This window comes from Polypterus senegalus, chromosome 14 (assembly GCF_016835505.1).
Source record: "Polypterus senegalus isolate Bchr_013 chromosome 14, ASM1683550v1, whole genome shotgun sequence".
Taxonomy (NCBI): Eukaryota; Metazoa; Chordata; class Cladistia; order Polypteriformes; family Polypteridae; genus Polypterus; species Polypterus senegalus.
In genome coordinates, this window is record NC_053167.1 from 106,081,261 (window position 1) to 106,101,515 (window position 20,255).

General features: G+C 38.4%; 1 protein-coding gene across 3 annotated transcripts in view; it reads right to left on the reverse strand.

The window, feature by feature from the left end:
• The window catches only part of LOC120515258 (collagen alpha-1(XI) chain-like), a 286,385-nt gene that overhangs the window by 242,069 nt on the left and 24,061 nt on the right, over window positions 1–20,255 (reverse strand). For all 3 annotated transcript variants that reach the window (XM_039736095.1, XM_039736093.1, XM_039736094.1), the window contains exon 4: window positions 9,450–9,612. In XM_039736095.1, the coding sequence (XP_039592029.1) occupies window positions 9,450–9,612 (163 nt within the window). The remainder of the gene's footprint in view (window positions 1–9,449; window positions 9,613–20,255) is intronic.

Below are 20,255 nucleotides of genomic sequence, written 5' to 3' on the forward strand. Positions count from 1 at the left end.
ATTATATTATCTGGCAGTTCTAAGTTGGTCCTTTATAGATCAGTGGGTGGACTGGGGCCATTGTCCAGGTTTAACCACCGCCTTTCATTCAGTGCTCCCAGGAAAGGTTGTAGCATGCCACTAGCCAGAATTGAATTACAATGATTTGGGAATGGCATCTTCTCAAGTTTTTTTTATTATTTTTGCAAACTTAATATCAGAATGAAAACTGGACAGTCATTACTTAATACAATTGATAGTTATGGAAGTTAAAAATTTTCCTTGCTGCACTGGGCACAAGGCAGGAACCAACCCTAGACTGAGTGCCAGTGAACTCTGTAGATAACACATGGCGATAACACATAGTTAAGCACCATTTTGGCTTCCATGTTACAAAAAGCTCGACAATAACTGTGTGAAATTTCAGGGATTAAATTTTGACGTTTTTGCAAATTGTGTGCTTTGCAAAGTTCTTCACTTTGGATAAAAGCTTTCCTTTAAATTTATAATCTTGCCAAGATGGGGCCTGAGTTGCCTCAAAAGCTTGCATATTGTAATCTTTTTAGTTAGCCAATAAAAGGTGTCATTTTGCTTGACTTCTCACTACTTTAAATTTATAAAAATAGTATTTGTTATATACCAAGAAATAACCTATCGGGCTCTATAGCTGATAATTTCAAAAACACAATGGTAAGAATCTGAAATCCATTTAATCAAATTCACAGTCACGGGTGGCAGGAGTCTACCTAAACAACATCATGTACAAATCAGGAGCCGACCCTGAAGTGGATGCTTGTGAGATTTTGAGATGACATGTGAAAAATTTTCAACAGTATATAGGCAAAGATATCATGAAAAAGTTTATATTTAGTGTACTTAAAGTGTGCAGATGGAATTTACCTTAGGAATTCAAGTCAGAAGTATCTGTAAATTCACTTTGAAACTAAGCTTTGACTTACAGTAGTAGAAACTGTCCATTTTTATAGCCATAAACTGTGAGGGCCCATTGGGTTCTATAGCAGGTAATTAGAAACAGCTCATGGAAAATATGTACTTTGGAAATATGTACATCTTATATAGTGGAAAATAGAAATACGTTGAAAAAAATGGTAATCTAAATATGTCATAAAAGTAACTGGGAATTCTATACTCTGCAGAAGTCATTACTAACGTTTTTAGCCAACCGCTTTATAAAAACAATTTCATTCCAATGATTTCATTCAGCTGTCTCAGCATGACTGTTTCTAAAAACTGCAAGCATTACTGTGATTTTATAAATATTTAGCTTTACTTAATACATGGTGACATTCAAGCTAATTGATATAATCATCCAAATAATGATTTTTATAGACTAAAACTTGAGTTTTTTTTTTTTTTTAATGTCTGCCACTACTTTATGTTCCCAGGGATGCTGCGTGCTACTAGGCACATATGGCATGTGCTTTGTTACATATGACGCCACAACGGTCACACTATAAGAGATGGCCATGAAGTTTGAAACACATGCAGAATTTGTTAGAAATTAAAGACAAGACCTTGCCAGAAATGTTTTGAGCACTCTTTTTGCATAGCATTTCCAATTACAAGTCTAGTAACTTTTAAGCTTACTGTACTATCTACTTGACAAACAGTTTGCAGACGTTTGGTGTTTCAGACTTTTAAATACGTCTGATCATCGCTCTGTAGAAACCTTTAGGTGTCACGTTTTGACTTTTTCTCCTTTGTTTTTTAAATGTTTTCCTTGCCTTTAAAATATCTTCATCCTGGGGGTTTTAGACATCAAGGAATCCTATGGTCACATTTGTTTCTCATTTCGATGCTTCATTAACATTGTCTTATTTAAATCACGTTTATCTGCAATGCCATTTTGAATCAGGTGTTTTGACGGTTACTTGCTACTAATAAGCAGGACAGCCGGGAGAGTCGACACATGACATCATTACCAGGCCGGTAAAAAAGGATAGCGTTACACATTTCCTGAATTGTCTAAGTGTGTGTGGATTAAACCTGAAAAGTTTCTAGTGTCATTTTCTGCACACCTTTTTGAAGCCTGGTTACAAAATATTTTTTTGTATTTTTTGTCTTTAAGCTTATCATTTGGCTCAGTTTATGTGAATATCCTGGTTTTCTACTCTCTTGCTACACCACTGATTGTGATTTGGGTTTTTGCGCACTGAGCTTGTTTTTTAGATTCTCAATCTCCTGAGAGATGATCTTGGCTAGTTTATATTTTTCCTGTTATCCTGATTTCATTTCTTTCAAAACTGCAGTCACCATGTGTAGTGAGTACATTAATTCTCCGCCACTCATTTTATTAAATAAGTCTGAATGGACTTTTTAGGAAAGGTTCCTGGCAGTCATGTAAAATCAGACCACAAGTTAGACTAACAAAATTCAGCTAAGCTAGAAAGACGTTCAAATTAAATTAGCAGACATAATTTGGCTCAACATTAATTAAAATGACTAGCTGACTGACAAATGCTAATCTTAACAAACATCAGCACATTACTGGTGGTGTACCCTAGACAAACCTAACAAGACTGAACATAGTGTTTCCTTGTTAGGAGGCATTGGTTGGTTTTCAGCTTATTGCGAAACTTTACTTTTGATGAACTTGTGCCATTTAGTCTGGTCAGTTCAGCAAGTAGCCCAGTGAATAAGAAAGTCCCTACACAGTATTCAGTGATAAAAGATACCCCAAACAGTATATAAAAGCCTTACAACACATTTTAAATCGTCATAGTTTCAATACATTGCAAACTTGCTTGAGCTCCGCGGTATGCGTTCAGTACTGTATAGGGGCTCCTTACTTATTCCAAACCTGCCATAATCACTTGGGTTGGTGTTGCATCTGCTCAAATAACAAGCAACATTCAGAGCATAATTCAGATATCGCAGAAGAGGTTGCTAGATGCAACCTACCTGCTGTCAATGACCTCTATGAAAGCAGCTTATGGAAGTGTGCATGATAAAAAAACAACCCAACCAGCACACCTCGGTTGCCACTTATTCTAAAATATTCTTCTGGTACAAATTCTAAGACAAATCTCACATGGAAATTTAATAGGTCTCATGGAAAAAGCGTTCAAAACCAGAATGAAACAGTTAAATACAATAATAATTTTGAATGTTCTCATGTTTGAATATAAACATATTTCTATGTTCATGCAGATTGTAAGTCTATATTGTGTTTCTTTTTATACTGTATTTGTACATTTTTACAAATATGCTTATTCAATTTACCAGACCAGACTCCTAAGATGATAGTATACTAGTGACTCTGACAAATACTGATTCTTGTATTTTGTTGTGTAGTGCATGGAAACTCATTTTTAGCATTTTTATTTTGTTAATGTGGTCTTATATTAGGGGCGGCACAGTGGCGCAGTGGTAGCGCTGCTGCCTCGCAGTTAGGAGACCCGGGTTTGCTTCCCGGGTCCTCCCTGCGTGGAGCTTGCATGTTCTCCCTGTGTCTGCGTGGGCACTCAAGTTTCCTCCCACAGTCCAAAGACATGCGGTTAAGTGGATTGGTGATTCTAAATTGGCCCTGGTGTTTGTGTGTGTCCTGAGTGGGTTGGCACCCTGCCCAGGATTGGTTTCTGCCCTGTGTTGGCTGGGATTGGCTCCAGCAGACCCCCATGACCCTGTGTTTGGATTCAGCAGGTTGGAAAATGGATGGTCTTATATTATTGCTGAATCCATCTGTTTCTGGAATAACTTCAGATCATTTATTTAGAATTGCACTGGAAAAAACTTCATTATTACATGTACGTATTTCTATTTTTTTTTTAAAATAAATGTTTATCATTCAGAAAATTCAGACCCAATTAGTGAGTGTTCATGCATCATGACCCACTCTGCCGCATTCTGAAGGGGTACTACTGGTTAGTGGTGACTAGTGTTGATCAGCAAATTTCACCAAAGCATTATTCACAGTGAATTTGCTGTGTTCACCCTTGTTTGTTGAATTATTTACAGATAATTGGGCCAGTTAATGAGAATTTTTTTTCACAGCATACCATAATGTTATGCGCTCCCATGGCGACATTCCCCAGAGCTGTAATAGCCAACATTGGATGGGACCACTACCCGGCTATGCAATGTTGTTCATTCCTCTCCCACCTGGACAGAGGCAGTGGTGCTGTAAGAATTATGTTTTGGACTTCTCTAGCGCCTTCAACACCATCCAACCTCTGCTCCTTAGGGATAAGCTGACTGAGATGGGAGTAGATTCACACCTTGTGGCATGGATTGTGGACTATCTTACAGACAGACCTCAATATGTGCGTCTTGGGAACTGCAGGTCTGACATTGTGTGCAGCAATACAGGGCGCCGAGGGGACTGTACTTTCTCCGGTCCTGTTCAGTCTATATACATCAGACTTCCAATATGACTCGGAGTCCTGCCACGTGCAAAAGTTCGCTGATGACACTGCTATTGTGGGCTGCATCAGGAGTGGGCAGGAGGAGGAGTACAGAAAGTTAATCAAAGACTTTGTTAAATGGTGCGACTCAAACCACTTACACCTGAACACCAGCAAGACCAAGGAGCTGGTGGTGGATTTTAGGAGGCCCAGGCCCCTCATGGACCCTGTGATCATCAGAGGTGACTGTGTGCAGAGGGTGCATACCTATAAATATCTGGGAGTGCAGCTGGATGACAAATTGGACTGGACTGCCAATACTGATGCTCTATGTAAGAAAGCTCAGAGCAGAATATACTTTCTGAGAAGGTTGGCATCCTTCAACATCTGCAGTAAGATGCTGCAGATGTTCTACCAGACGGTTGTGGCGAGTGCCCTCTTCTACGCGGTGGTGTGCTGGGGTGGCAGCATAAAGATGAAAGACGCCTCACGCCTGGACAAACTTGTTAAGAAGGCAGGCTCCATTGTAGGATTAAAGTTGGACAGTTTAACATCTGTGGCAGAGCGACGGGTACTAAGCAAACTCCTGTCAATCATGAAGAATCCACTGCATCCACTTAACAGTGTCATCTCCAGACAGAGGAGTAGCTTCAGTGACAGACTTTTGTCACTGTCCTGCTCCACTGACAGACTGAGGAGATCGTTCCTCCCCCACACTATGCGACTCTTCAATTCCACCCGGGGGAGTAAATGCGAACATTAATTTTATTTTAATTCTTTTCATTTTTATTACTATTTAATTTAATATTGTTTCTTTGTATCAGTATACTGCTGCTGGATTATGTGAATTTCCCCTTGGGATTAATAAAGTATCTATCTATCTATCTATCTATCTATCTATCTATCTATCTATCTATCTATCTATCTATCTATCTATCTATCTATCTATCTATCTATCATTTACGTTACAGACTCTGTGGGACTTAGTTAGTGGTAGAACAGATAAGTAAATAATGTAGGTTCTCAAAATTTTATTTTAATGTAATATATACAGCATAAATAACAAGTTATCTCTACTTGTTACCAAATGAGTAGACTGAGTTCCACATCAGTATAGGAGAAGGAGGCATGTGTCCTATGCATGTATAATTAGCCATGTGGAGATAAAAGACAAACCTTGAAGGACCTGACACCCCCACCCCTCCAAATACAGGGGACTCTATGAAATAATAATAATAATGAAAGATTTATTACTATTTACAAGACATTTCCATCTTTTTGATAGATGAAAAAGTGCAAAGCATCATCACAGATAGTTTGGAAAGCCTTCAGTGTGACTTCAAAAAACAGAATGTGCCAGTGGCTACAATCATGACATGCCACTCTGAATGTTCTGCCTTTAAAAGACATATATATTTTTTCTGACTTTTGATTACAATTTCGGAATTTCCGCTTTGTTTTGATGTAATGTATGACTGAACATCTCTGACTGCGTTCTTTCTTCTTTGACCTCACGGTGAAAGTACGGTGGTGCAGTGGTTGGCACTGTTAGTGTTACAGCTCAGGTCACCTTCTTGGCCACAGTAATCAGTCCAGTATAGTTGGCAGACCTTTCCCAATGCCTCTGGGACACTTTAAAGATGATTGCACCTTTACAATTCAGTCAAATCTAGTTCACTTAGTCATTCTCCATTGACTTCAATGCATTTTGACAAGCTCAGCGATATTCACATACACTTCTGTGATATCTTAGGACTCGGGGTGAAACAAATATAGTGGAGTTCTCTCATCACTAGTGGTGGCTTTGTTGTCACAGAATAAGACTCATATTGGATTAATGACTGGACTCTCAACTTGATGTTAATTTGGACGATCCAGGGGAATGTCATGGACAGGTTTTTTTGAGTTGAATGGCCTGTTCTCATCACAATTGTTCTAATGTTCAAATGTTTCACTAAATAGACAGAAGAAAATCATAAACTAGTTGGAGTGAAACCAATTATCTGAATTGTTGTGGTACAATGTTGATATCATAATTCCTGGAAAGAGTTGTATAAACCTTTATCCTGCCGCCTGCCACAACCAGTTGCATTACTCATTTTATATATCCTTAGGCTCCTTAGAAAAAGGGAGGGCACCTATAAAGGAATCTGCTTGTCAGCCATGGTGTTCTATTGACAGCATTATGTTGCTTGCTAATCAGTTCTCCAACAAACATGGAGGTGGGTTGTTTCCTTGACCTCCTGTTTATGCTCCATGATTATTTTATTACTTATATATACTCTACAATGCGGTGGGCTGGCGCCCTGCCCGGGGTTTGTTTCCTGCCTTGCGCCCTGTGTTGGCTGGGATTGACTCCAGCAGACCCCCGTGTACTTAGGATAAATCGGGTTGGATAAGGGATGGATGAATATATTCTGTATATACTATCACAAGAAGCATCTACAAGGCTCAGTTGAAGTGACTCTTCTATCCAATGTGGGTTGTAGCCACCAATGTCTTCTTTTCATCCACAGTCCCGTGATGAGTTCAAAAAGTCATACCCAGGTTTCAACCAGAGCTACTGCTTCTTTCACCCCAGGGCCTATTTAAAGAATGACAGTTTGAGAATCTGATGTTCATTTGTGAATCCAGAACCAAGAAGGACACAACTCCAGTGGGAGAAGTACTTAACTGAGGAAAAGGAGACTCTTAAAGAGCTGGCAAACACAGCCTATAAATGGGGAACTGACACCCAGTATTTTCTTCTGGAGTTTGCTTTTCCTTTTTCCTAGGATTTCACTCCCACTAAATGAGGTCCCCGGATGGACCCCAACCCTTTTGCCTCTCACTTCTTGTTTTAAACATCTAAATACCATTATTGTGTTATCACTTGTTGTATATTTTTTTATATTTCTGCTGGATTTGCTTTTTCATTCTGTGTGCTCATTCATCTTGAAAGACTTTAACTAACCAGATTTAAGATGAAGATATGAGAGCTGGAAAAGGAATAAATCAATTATTTATAGGGACATTTCCTATAGCTCAGTTAATAATCTCTGTGAATTATTTTTTTGATTACTCAAATAAACACTGCTATTCTTTGCTTCTCAACCACTGGGTCGTGACTTCCTATTAATTATAATGTAGTGGGTCATGAGTGAGTTGTGCAATTGGTCATGGCCCAGTTCACCTCCTTTCTGACACTTTTGCTCAAATTGCTAAGGGATAACTCCCACGATTAAATGATTGTGCAATAAATCACCAATATGACCAACTTCTATGACACCAAAAAGGTTGAGAGACACTGCTCTAAATGTTGACAAAAGATGAAAAAATGAACCATTAAACTAAAAATCATAAAGGTTTTGGAGTGCTCCAGTACCATCCTCAGACTCCAAATAATTTCAGATAGGCCAAAGATTAAAACTAAGCACACATTATTACAGATAAAAACAAGAAAAGGGAATACATAAAAAGGGAATTGGTTAAAGAAACAAATAAAACAGACAAAACAGATTCCCCTCAGCCTACCAAGGCCTATCAAACGTGTTTTCTGCCCTTGTTTATCTGGTATAGTGTCAAGCCCACTTGATTAACAACAACTAAACTCTCTTCTCCTCATCTCATGTCTCTCTAATTCTTATCCTTAGTCTCTGCCACCTTCCAAATGAGTGCTTTCAACTGCACACTCGACTAGCCAAGAGTATGAAGCACACCTTACAGGTCCCAGCCCTGTGCTACTAGAGAGAGAATACTTTAGACAAGCTTTTTAGTACTAGGGTGTTGTACCATGTTAGCCATTATGGATTTATTGAGAGGTCAAGCAAAATTACACCTTTTATTGACTAACTAAAAAGATTACAACATGCAAGCTTTCAAGACAACTCAGACCCTTTCAGGAAAGATGCAATCAAGATTACAAGATTAAATCTTCCCTGAAGAAGGGGCCTGAAAAACTCTTCAGATGTACTAGAACCATGTTTCTAGAGTATTCTCTTGAGACTCCAGATATTACAGCAACTCTGACCTCTTATTCACTATTACAGGGTCCGCATGTCTCCCATAATAGTTGGCAGGGCTCCACGTGTTCTCTAAAATAACAGCTTCTAGTCATTTCAGGGACTTCTAAATACTTGTCATTCTTCCTTGACAATTCCACTGTGCTCACAGAATAATAACCTCTAGAGCAGGGGTGAGCAACATGGTTTTTGTTCCAACCCAGCACCTTAATCAGACACAGATCTTATTTAATTGTATGACTTGTTAGTGTTTCAACTTTCTAATGTAAGGTCAACCTTATATCGTAGATTTTTTCATTTCCAAATAATTTGAAACCTAAAAAGGACAAGTGTTTCTGAGTACTCAACCTTTTTGTCCTTACTTTCCTTCCAAAAATTTGCTAAACTGGACGGTTCATAATGAACACACACAGCTGTTAAATGGAGAACAGCTGGCTCCGTCAGCATTTAAAAACAAATAAAAACAGTGAACGCAGCTGTTTAAGACTAAAATAAACAGTTAAGGCTGGGGAATCTTAACAAGTGAGACAGGAAAAATGAAGCATTAAAAATGTTGCTTGAGCAGTAAGCGCTTCATCAGCAATAATTGACTTCTTGAGAAACTGGGTTGGAACAAAAATCTGCAGCCACTGCGACCCACCAGGACCGATGTGGCTCACTCACCCCTGCTCTAGTGCATGAAGCCTGCTTTTGCTAGTTCCATTCTCTCTCTCTTCTTGAATGTTAAACCTCATTGTCACTTGTTTGTTGGTAATTGTCTTTGTCAGCTACAAACTTGTAAACTTACAGTTAAAAGAATCTGGAGTTAAACATACCATAATAACTAAAACCACTGCAAATTAGAGGTATGAATTCAGTTTTGGTGCTCTATAAAAGACAAACCATGGGAATGCATTAATTAACACATGTGGATCCCCTCCTACAAGAAGAACCTACAGTACATGGAAATCTAGCACAAACTGTCTTTGCTGCCAAGAACTAGTGCTAAACATGGAACATCTGCGAAAATGACGACAAAATTAGAGATCCTATTTTGGGGTGCTTTTACATTGTACAAGATTGTGGTACCCAGTATTGCATATATGACATTTTCATTTTTATTTACCTCAAAGACTTCTTCATCTAGAATTCTTGTCCCAAATACAGTAATGCCATTTGTGCTGATAACTGCCTGGTCACCTCGGTTGAGTGGCTTCGTGATTTTCTTTTTACAGTCTACAATTATGGTTACAGTTTTCTGTTGCACGCTGATTGCTACTCTGTGCCATCTGTTTGGGAACAAAAGGTGTGAAAAAATGGATTAGAAGAGATTTCCAAAGGGAGACTGGGATTAACAGTTGACAACCTCTGATGAATGCCTAATACTGTAATAACAAACACTGTGCCAGAATTTAAGTAATTCTTCATTCCTACATTTTCAACTTCATACTTTCCCCTTTAGTAACCAAGAATAAAATAATTAAATAGAAATACAAATATGAATTCACAATCTTTCTGGTTTTTTTTTCACAAGACATAAAGAGTATAAAAAGTGATTGCTCCACTTAAACTTTTACAAGATTACAATATTAAATCTAGACTGAGAATTAGCTTACACTAAACTGAGAAGCCACATTTCCTTTCATCCATTTTCCAGATCCACTTGTTCGATTGCAAGCTAGTGGGGAGCCAGAATTGAATTGGGTATCGGTGGACAAATGCAGGATCCAGCTATGGTTGAGATGGCAGTTCATCTCATAGCAAGAGGTAGAACATCTTCAAAATGGATGCCAGTTTACTGCATGGCACACACACACACACACAGAATGCAAAATGGACATTAGGAGTTAACTTAAAAGCATACTATTGAGACATGGAAGCCCACACAAACACAACTACTATGTTCACAATCCACACAAACAGGAAATGCACAAGTAGATAGATAGATAGATAGATAGATAGAAAGATAGATAGATAGATAGATAGATAGATAGATAGATACTTTATTAATCCCAAGGGGAAATTCACGTAAGAGCTGGGCAGCAGCACTAACCACTGTGCCACTGTGTCACTCTTTTCACCTTGTTGTTTTTTTGAGCACCACATTAATCCCTGATAGTTTTCCTACATAATATTTTCTTGCACTTCATACTTACAGTAGTAAACACTATTTTTTGGGGAAGATATTAACTTACACTCTGGAAAAAATGTAAAAGTCAAAGCAGTGAGTCATTAAATAGCAGATGTTCTCGCACCTACATTTGATAGCCATTGATTTCGTTTTTTATTTATTATTAAACGCCAGTAGGAGAGTAAGAAAAACGCAGTCTTTCCCATTCCTCATTCATCTTGTTAAAACATGTTGAAGACATTTATTTCTTTTACAGACGTTTTAGTGACCTGGCTGGGGAAGAGCATGTGCTCTGATAACTTCAACGTTACTACAATTCAGTGTATGTAGAAAAGCATCAAAACAAAAGAGCACAGTCTGACATTTTACCATGTCAAGTATTGGGCCACTCCTTCAGCAATGCTGTCAATGCGTGTCATAGGTACTTCAGTTCAGAAACCCTCCTGCTTTGACAGAACAACTGCAAAACTGCAGACCAGGTGCAAAGATGTAGATGAGATTAACAAAATTGAACATATTTTGTGATTTTGGAGCCTAAACCTCTGCCTCTGTAAAGAAGGAGAGCGTGCTGGCACAGTGTTTAGGTCCATGGCCTCATAGTTGGAAGGGACTGGATTAGATTTTTGGTCCAGTAAAGCTTTTTTGGAGTTTACTTGTTCCTTCCCGTGTCCATGTGGAGTTTCACCAAGTACCACCTCTCAAAATGAAAAGACTAACTGCCCTAGTCTAACAGAGAGTTTGTGTGTGTGTGTGTGAGTGTGCCCAACAATGGGATGGCAGTCTAGCTGGGATCAGATCCTGTTATGCATCCAATGTTACTGAGATAGGCTCCAAATCACAGTAACACTGCAATGGAAAAACAAAATAGTTCCAAAAGATACATGATTGGAAGTCTGTTCAGCTTGTTAGAGGTTGACTGGCATGGAAATCTCCCTAGGTTTGCTAAAGACAATAATAAAAAGGCTGATGGGTAAAGCGGATAGAATAGTGACAAATTCACACTAGCAGTTGCAGAAAATTTGTAGAATCCAATGCAGGTAAACAGGCAATGCCAGGGGAATGGTGTCATGTAAGGTAATCCTCAGAGAACACCAGGAAAACTGAAAGATCCAACAGAACTAGGAGGATGCTGGGAAGATCCCTTAAGGATACAACAGGGCAACTGATAAGCCCTGGAGAGAAGAACCTGCTTTGATGAAATAAGGACAGACCATCTAGAACAGGGGTGGCATACTTCAGGCCTGGAGTGCCGCAGTGGCTACAGGTTTTCATTCTAACCCTTTTCCTAATCAGTGACCAGTTTTTACTGCTAATTAAATTTTTCCCCATCAGTTTAAAAGCCCTGTTAAATGAGCTCAGCCCTCTGAATTGATTCCATTCTTCATTAAATGACAGCCAAGCAGAAATGAGATGTGAAACGAGCTAACAGATGACCAGCTAAACTGGGGCTTCAAACTCCAACCAATTTCACTCCAATCACTTTCTTATCAGAAGCAAAGTCTTGCTGTTAATTAAACCTGTTATTTAATTCCATTGCTTGTTGCTGCTCATATTCTGCCACAGCACACATTTCGAAAACTTTTTTTTCTGTTCTTTCTAAGAGCACCACCAAAATGTCTTGGTGACCTGAGAGATCAACCTGACCAAGACCATCACCTCTTTTTAATTTCTGAAATTGTGTAATGGGCACAGATGAGCTGGTCATGTGGTGGTTTGTTTTGTGTCTCATTATTGTTTGGCTGCTAATTAAAAAAAAAGAAACAACTATGGGGCCTGAGTGGAGTTAATTAAAAGTAATCAGCAGCAAAAACTGGTCACTAATTAAGAAGATGGTAAGAATGAAAACCTGCAGCCACTGTGGCACTCTAGGCCTGGAGATCACCACCCCTGTTCTAGAAGAATATGTAGGTGCCTGGTAGCTGAACTGCATATTGTCATAGTGATGGTTTCTTAAGATTTTGGGGTATTTTAAAATTTTGTTCAGTTCTTGAAACTTATTTTTGTTTGAAGCTTGCATTTGTTGTGTCATCTTGTTGATGACATAAGTGTGTTGCATAGTGCTTTGTGTCTATGGGCAAATTCATGTATCTGTATGTCTGATGATGTGATATTTATGGGTGTTCCAGTAAAGTCTTGTTGGAACTTTACCTCTAAACATAAGGAAATAATTAGATATGGCTTTCTTTAAGAATTATTTGTATATAATCTAGTACTCCTGACATCAATTTCTGTTTTTGGCCAAATAAAAGAGTTTGGGTGATTAAGTGAATTTCGCTCCAAACCTTTATCTGTGAAGTAAATATTGAAATAAACTAGGAGTGTATGCTCTTCTTTGTAAGGCATTCTTGCTGGTCACACATATCAGGTTTCATGCCAATGGTCCTGGTGTCCATGAGGTTTTTTACATCCAGCGCCAACTGTTGAAATAGAATCTAGGAATGATGAGAAGTGAAAAGTGCACTGAGATGTCAAAGCCTGCTTTATATTTGTGTCAAACGGAGTGTAAAATCAGGAGTTGTGATGGGGCAAATAATTATTGTCACAGCTGTAGTAAGGTTGCAGAACTGAAAATACTGTAAAGGAGAGCAGGAGGACATAGGGGGCACATTACAGTGGTATTTGGAGGAAGGGAAAAGGGGAAGCTGTTGTAACTGATAGGAAGAACAAAGCCTAAACACCCATAAGGCATATTCTTTGGAATTTAATATTTTGATACTTTGACTTCTCCCTTAGCTCAATATCCTATATTTTCCTTCATTGTTCTATCCATCTATCTATTATCAATCTAATTAAGCATCGGGGCACACCTCAACAGGAACTGAGATACTCCAGTATTCCATTTGGATCAAGTTTTCAGTGTTTTTAGATTCAAATGAAATTGAGCTGGTCTATCGGATACAAATGAGGTACTTTTGAGTTTACACATTTGTTTAACACTTTTCAAATTAAACTGTGCCTGAGAAACAGATGCTACATGTGCCCTCTGAGAGATTTAAGCAAGAAGCAACAGTGAAATGTACCAAACCTGTGTGTCACAACAATGTTTGATTTTGTCCATAGTTGTTAAAGGTATTGTGCAGCTTGCACAATACTTCATTGATATACACTTTAGTTGCCAAATATGTCAGATCTGATGGGTGGGAGCAGTCAGATATACATGTAGGAATGGGAAAGAGTTGGATTAAAAAACAGCCCCATGGATACTACTGCCTGAGTTGAATACAGTCTGTTTACAGTCCTTATGGAGTTTGCACATTCTCTTTGTGTCCAAGTGGTTTCTCTCTAGATATTCCACCTTCCTGACATAACATGAGGATGTAATAACAAAAATAATTCTTGTGTGGATATGACTGCCCTGTAACCTGGCTTGAATTTGATTGTACCAGGATAGGCCTCATGGTATCAAAAAAATGGATAGGTGTACAGGTAGTCTAAACTAATTACCTAACTTAAAAATCCAACTGAAAAAAGAGCAGCGCATCTCTGTTGTACCCATTTAACCTTGCATAGAGCCTATTATTTTAAATTGACAGCCATCGCATTAACCAGAAACATTCAGAACAATTACAAATGTGTCTGCAAGACATAAAAAACAAAAAACCTTGTGAGTGTGCTGACAGAAGATATTGTCTTTTGTGGACTACGTTAACATCCCTCACCAAAGTATCCCTCATGCTGTGCTTCAGAAGCCATAGAGAAGTTACAGTAAGTACTACAGATTAGCAATTATCTGCTGAAATAGTTTTATTTAGGTGACTGTTTGAAAAAAGAATTTTAAACACCACTGTGGGCCAACGTTAAGACCAAGCTATTTTTGTTGAGGTTCTACATTAAAATTTTTGTTTTCTCTTTAATATTTTTGCCGGCTTTGAGAGATCTAGTACAGTGCTGGTGTGGGGCCATGTTGTTATAATAGAGTTTACATGTTCTCACAGTGTTAATGCAAATTTTCTCAATTTTTGTCTGACAGGAGACTGTCAAGCGTCTGTGGTGATTGATGGTACTAAATCAGCCATGTGTCTGCGTACACGCTTGCACGTGTAGTCATTCTTACCCTGAAGGGGTTGTAGAATCAACTGAAGGAGGAACTGAAGTTAGAAGACAAGGCCAAAGAGCAGAATGCACACCTTTGCACATACAGTTTAAAGATGGCTTTTACTACTGTTTTCTTTCTGAATTCTATTTACTTTCTTTCCATTTAAAATTTTAACATGCACTTATGTAATCAAGAAAAGGTGAAGGACCCTACTGATACAAGGCCAACTGGCATAATAGATAGATAGATAGATAGATAGATAGATAGATAGATAGATAGATAGATAGATAGATAGATAGATAGATAGATAGTTTTGTGTGACTGAGACTAGATAAATATGAAAGTACCACACATTAAAACTTGCAAAAAATCACATTCAACTTCCACAAAATTTATCCATACTTTTTTTTTTTTTAATTTGTTAACATTAGAAGATCCTTTGAGCTTTCAGTCCTTGCTTCACACTAGCTATATGATCCTGCTACTTGCTGATAGAAGTCATGCATATAATGTTCAAGACAGGCAGATAGATACATTCTAAATGATAAATATATTTGTATTAATGCAACATACTGCAGATAACTTTAAGGATAACTTAAGAACATAAGAAGTCCGACAAACAAAGACCACTCAGTCCATCAACGTAGCTAGTAAGTCTGTGCTGTAAAAGGCCCGGGGTCCTAAAAACCATTGAAATTGTCAGATAAAAAATTGAAATGCAGAGATGTCAGATAATTGAAAGGAACTACTCTGAGCATCTCTCTCCTAGGAGGTTTTGTTTTGCTGACGTGCTTGCATCGCTTGTATATTATTGGCTAACCCACTGTCTTTCTTCGGAGGTTTCCTTTTGCCGGCGTGTTTGCCTCACTTGTGCATTAACGGCAGGAGGAACAGTAAAAGGGATACCGTTTTGCCGATGCACTTCTGTGTTAGTGGCTAAGCGAGGTTTTGTTTTGCCGGCATGCTTGCCTCGCTTGTGCAGATCTTACCCCGACTCCACCTCTCACTTCCGGGCTGGACAGACACACCCACACTTCCACACATAGACATTTATATATACTGTACTATAGTCAGACAGGCACACATAGTTATAATAATTAATCTATGATGCTTTGCATTTCATCTGCCACCAATGTGTAGCATACACTTGGAATATGTGACAGCAGCCATTGTTGTGCCAGTCCATTCACCACACATTAGCTATTGGGTGGTGAAATGGTGACAGAGATATTTAGCTAATAACAAACAGGGGATGAGGGACAACCAGGCTGTGGTGGGGAATTTAGCCTGGACAATGGAGTACACCATACTCTATTCAAAGGGTGCTCAGAGATCTTTAATGACCATGGCGAGTCAGGACCTTGGTTTTATGTCTCATTGAAGGATAATGTCAATTCTAAGAACACAGTGTCCCTGTCACTGCACTGGGCCTTTGGGATTCATACACAGAACACAGGGTAAGTACCCATGATGGCCTGACCAACACCTTTTTCAACAGCAACCCATGCTTTTCCTAAATGATCTCCCCTCCAAGCACTAGCCAGGTCCAACAATGCTAAACCTCACATGGATGACCTGCTCTAATGTGCGGGTGGTATGGCTTAGGGGATTTCAGGCTTCTACAAGGGAAAGAGCAGTGACAATGATTTTGATGTTGAAAAACGGATAAAATTGTTTATGGCACTCAGTATAGTGATGATAACGTGTCCATCAATCAGTCTACATAATGAAACATAAGCTGTTATTCATGAAGCTCTGAATTTTACAGCTATCAAATAAGAATAATTAGCTTCTAACTTTGGAGAGAATTCTATGTATGGAAATCTTGTTTGTTTTATTGAACAGGTGGGATTTGTAGTTTATTTTGCAAAACTGGGACTTTGCAAAGACCCTGGAACTAAAATGACTTTACACACACTGGTCTTTATTGATCCTTTATTGCTTTATATGTGTGACAGAAAACAAAAGGCAGGCATAATCACAGAGGCCAGCAAACCTTTTAAAAACTTAAAAGACCAGAGGCAATTTCTTGTTTCAGTTTTCTGAAGTTTCAAAAAAAAAAAGGAGTCATGAAATAAAGCATCGTGTCTGAACATGCCTTGGTGTTCTTTACTCTTTCAAGTGTGTCATTTTAAAACAAGGTAAAAAGAAGCCTTTTTTTACTACTTTTTGCCGATAGTGTTTCCTATAGGCAAGGCAGTGGATTGTGAAATGGATAAAAAGGCCAACAAAGACATGCATAGGAAAGGAAGACAAACACAAAGCTTTATTTTATGTTAACGTTCATGCCAGATAAAAAATAACACACATTTCTTCATGGCGCTGTAACATAAAGGAGCACTAACCCTTTCAGATTAACTCAATGACCTTTTGATTGGATGCCATAAGCTTCTAACCCTAATCTGTACCTCACTGCCTCACCTTCTTTAAAATGAGACTCCATTTAAAACTGAGAGTGTCTGAAGGTTTTGATCAGCTTGCATTTCATTTCTTCCTCCCTCTGCTTTTCAGCTTATTAACACCATTGCTGGGAATGAAGAAGGACATTGCTTCCATTTTTGAAGCAATACATTAATAACTGCTATGTCTCCGTTTCAGGGTTGAAAGTTTTTGGGCAGCACCAGATTTATTTGGATGGGGTGTCTGTCAATTGCAAAACGTTGTAAAAACATTGTCAGATTTAAATAGAGAATTGCCTATTAACCAACTAATTAGTTTTAACCAAAACGTGCCGCTTCAGGCTTTGCTTCTCACTTACGTTATGATTTTGAGCAAGTGAACTAACCTGCCTAAGCTCTAACTGTAAATACATAATGGCAAAAAACTATACCATACTTTTGAACTTTGGATAGGGCTTCACTATGGAAAAATATTTTACAATATAAAATATATATTTTGTTGTTTGATTGTACAATTGTGAAATTTTATGTTGCCTAATGATTTAACGGGTAGACTATATGAACTGTGCTGTTTCATGTAATATAATCCATCCATCCATTATCCAACCCACTATATATCCAAACTACAGGGTCACGGGGGTCTGCTGGAGCCAATCCCAGCCAACATAGGGCGAAAGGCAGGACACAAACCCCGGGAAGAGCGCCAGCACACCGCAGGTAGTATAATCTTACATTTTCAAACCTGCTTAATGCAATTCAGAGTTGTGAGGGATGGTCAGAGAAATTCTGGCATCACTGAATAGCAGTTGAATACTTCCCTGGGCAGGGCACTGATCCATTACAGGGTTATTCAAAGATACACTAGGTACTGTAAGTGTACCATTGCGAATAAATCAAACCTGTACAACCAAGAAATGTGCAAGGAAAATCTTTAAAGGATTACCGCCCCAGACACAGGGACAATCTGCAAACTTCACACAGACAATGACCAAGCACTGAATGTGAATCAAGTACACAAGGTCTGTGAGGCAGCAGCAGTGCCAATCACTGCATTGTCATCCTGTCTACCGCTTCAAAGCACCAGACAATATTGTACATGATTATCTAAATAGACAAAAGTGGTTTCTAGAGAACTTTAGAATTGTTAGCTCATAGATCTGCTACCCCACTGACTAATGGCATACTAAGGCATTCATTCTGTGCAATTTTCAAGTTCTGTGGGTCCTTGGTATCCTAAAATTGTCCAAAGACTGGATATAATAAATTGATCTCATTTGTTTGCATGCATCTTGAGATGTAGTGCTCTATACTTGCTACTGCCTCTCTCATCTATTCATCCATTTTCAAACCAATTAATCCTGAACAGGTTTGTGGAGCATCTGGAGTCTACCCTTGCAAGCATCCCATAACACACACGAGGGCTAATGTAGCAATGCCTATTCACCTAACCTGCATGTCTTCTTTGACCCTCACTGCATAAATGGATCTATAAATAGATAAATGGAAGTATATTGTAAAAAAAAGGTTGCTGCTCATATTGTAAATCCAAAACCCATATCACCATAAAGAACAGTAAAGTACATCTATCAATCAGTTATCATATTCCACTTAATACCACTAAGATGCAGGAAAGCAAAGTCTATCCTATCTTTAGTCTAGAAGAGTTCCCTTGCAAAAACATTCAAATATACACATATCCCACACAATCATACTGAATGTACTTTGAGATGCCAGTTTGCCAATCTTGAGCATGTGTACTTATGATAACACTAGTTTCCTGTTGTTGTGTCTTTGTTTATTTTCTTGTATATGTGTAACAATGCCTTATGTTTTGTATTTTCCTAAGCAAATTTCCCTCTGGGATAATAAAGTCCTATATTTTTAATATGGAAGGAAACTTTAATCCCCAAGGTAAATATACTGTCTAGTGACATAAGAGCAGAACAAGAACATTTTGACAAGAACAGGCCATTCAGCCTAATGTAGCTACCTTTTAATCAAAGCATTGTCAACTTGAGATTTGAAGGTGTCCAAAGTCGTATGATCAACTGCACTGCTTGGAAATTTATTTCAAGTGTGTTTTATTCTATATTTGGTGGCATTCAGGTGTCCTTTGTGTCTTGATATACTATTTTAAAAATGAATGATTCCGGAGGGATTTGGGAGCTAGGCTGGGTTGAATGGTCTGTTCTCATTCAAATAGTGCCCTATATACTACATTGAATTTTGCTTATGGAAATGTTTTCTTTAAAAAAGTAATGCAGAGAATGAAACAAACTGATTGACTAATTGACTAATCTTGTATGATCTGTGCATTGTTTAATATGTCTCTCTCTCTCTCTCTCTCTCTCTCTCTCTCTCTCTCTCTCTATATATATATATATATATATATACAGTGTATATATATATATATATATATATATATATATACTGTATATATATACACTGTATATAGAGAGAGAGAGAGAGACAGGGGCGTGGGCGCTGATAAAAAGGTGCACACGGGATATGTGTTAGGAGTCAAACATTGATTCATGCAGGAAGAAGACTGGAGTCATTCTATTATGCCTTAGGCTCTGCCAGCCTGGAAGAATAAAACTGCCATACTCCTGGCAGGCTCCCTGTGCAAATCAACTTTATTCAAAACTACGCTATATGCAATCTATTACATTGCCTGCCCTTAGTTATTGGTGGGATGTGCCCTTTTGTTTGTTGAAAATCTCAAAATAAATGTGTTCACCAGGCTGGGGCCTCAGTCTTTTAAGATCTACTTCTAAGCTTTCAGTTTATCATATATATATATTGTCACACACATGTGCATGGGAGGCAGCTAAAGGGCTTGAATGAGAGTAATTTCAAACCACAGCAGAGGGTAGCAGAGTGCACTGACTCTTTTTCTCGCCTGTCTGCAGACCCCTTTGACGTCACTTCCAGGTCCCGAGCCTATGGATGAAGACCCTCCCGGTTCTGACCTCTTTTGAGATCACTACCTATACTGGCCTTTAAAAGCTGCCATCTTTCTTCTATTCCCTCCGTTCTGTTTGGGACTCGCCTGTACATTTCAGTACAGCAATTTATTCAGTTTTGCAGCCAGGAAACAATATACGGATGGCTGCCCCAAACGTTGCTACGGCTCTTTGTCGAGTTTTTGACAATATCGAGTGGTACACAAAAAAGTACCCACAAATCAAACATTTATATAATCCATATAAATCAAACTGTTAGCTGTTTGGATGTGTTTGTTTGTTTGTTTTTGTTCATTAATTATGCAAAAACATCTGAACAAATTTTCCCAAACCTTTGTATGTGCCTTGCTGTTCGTTCATCTTACAATATATAGCCTATATGACATTTTGGGTAGAGAGG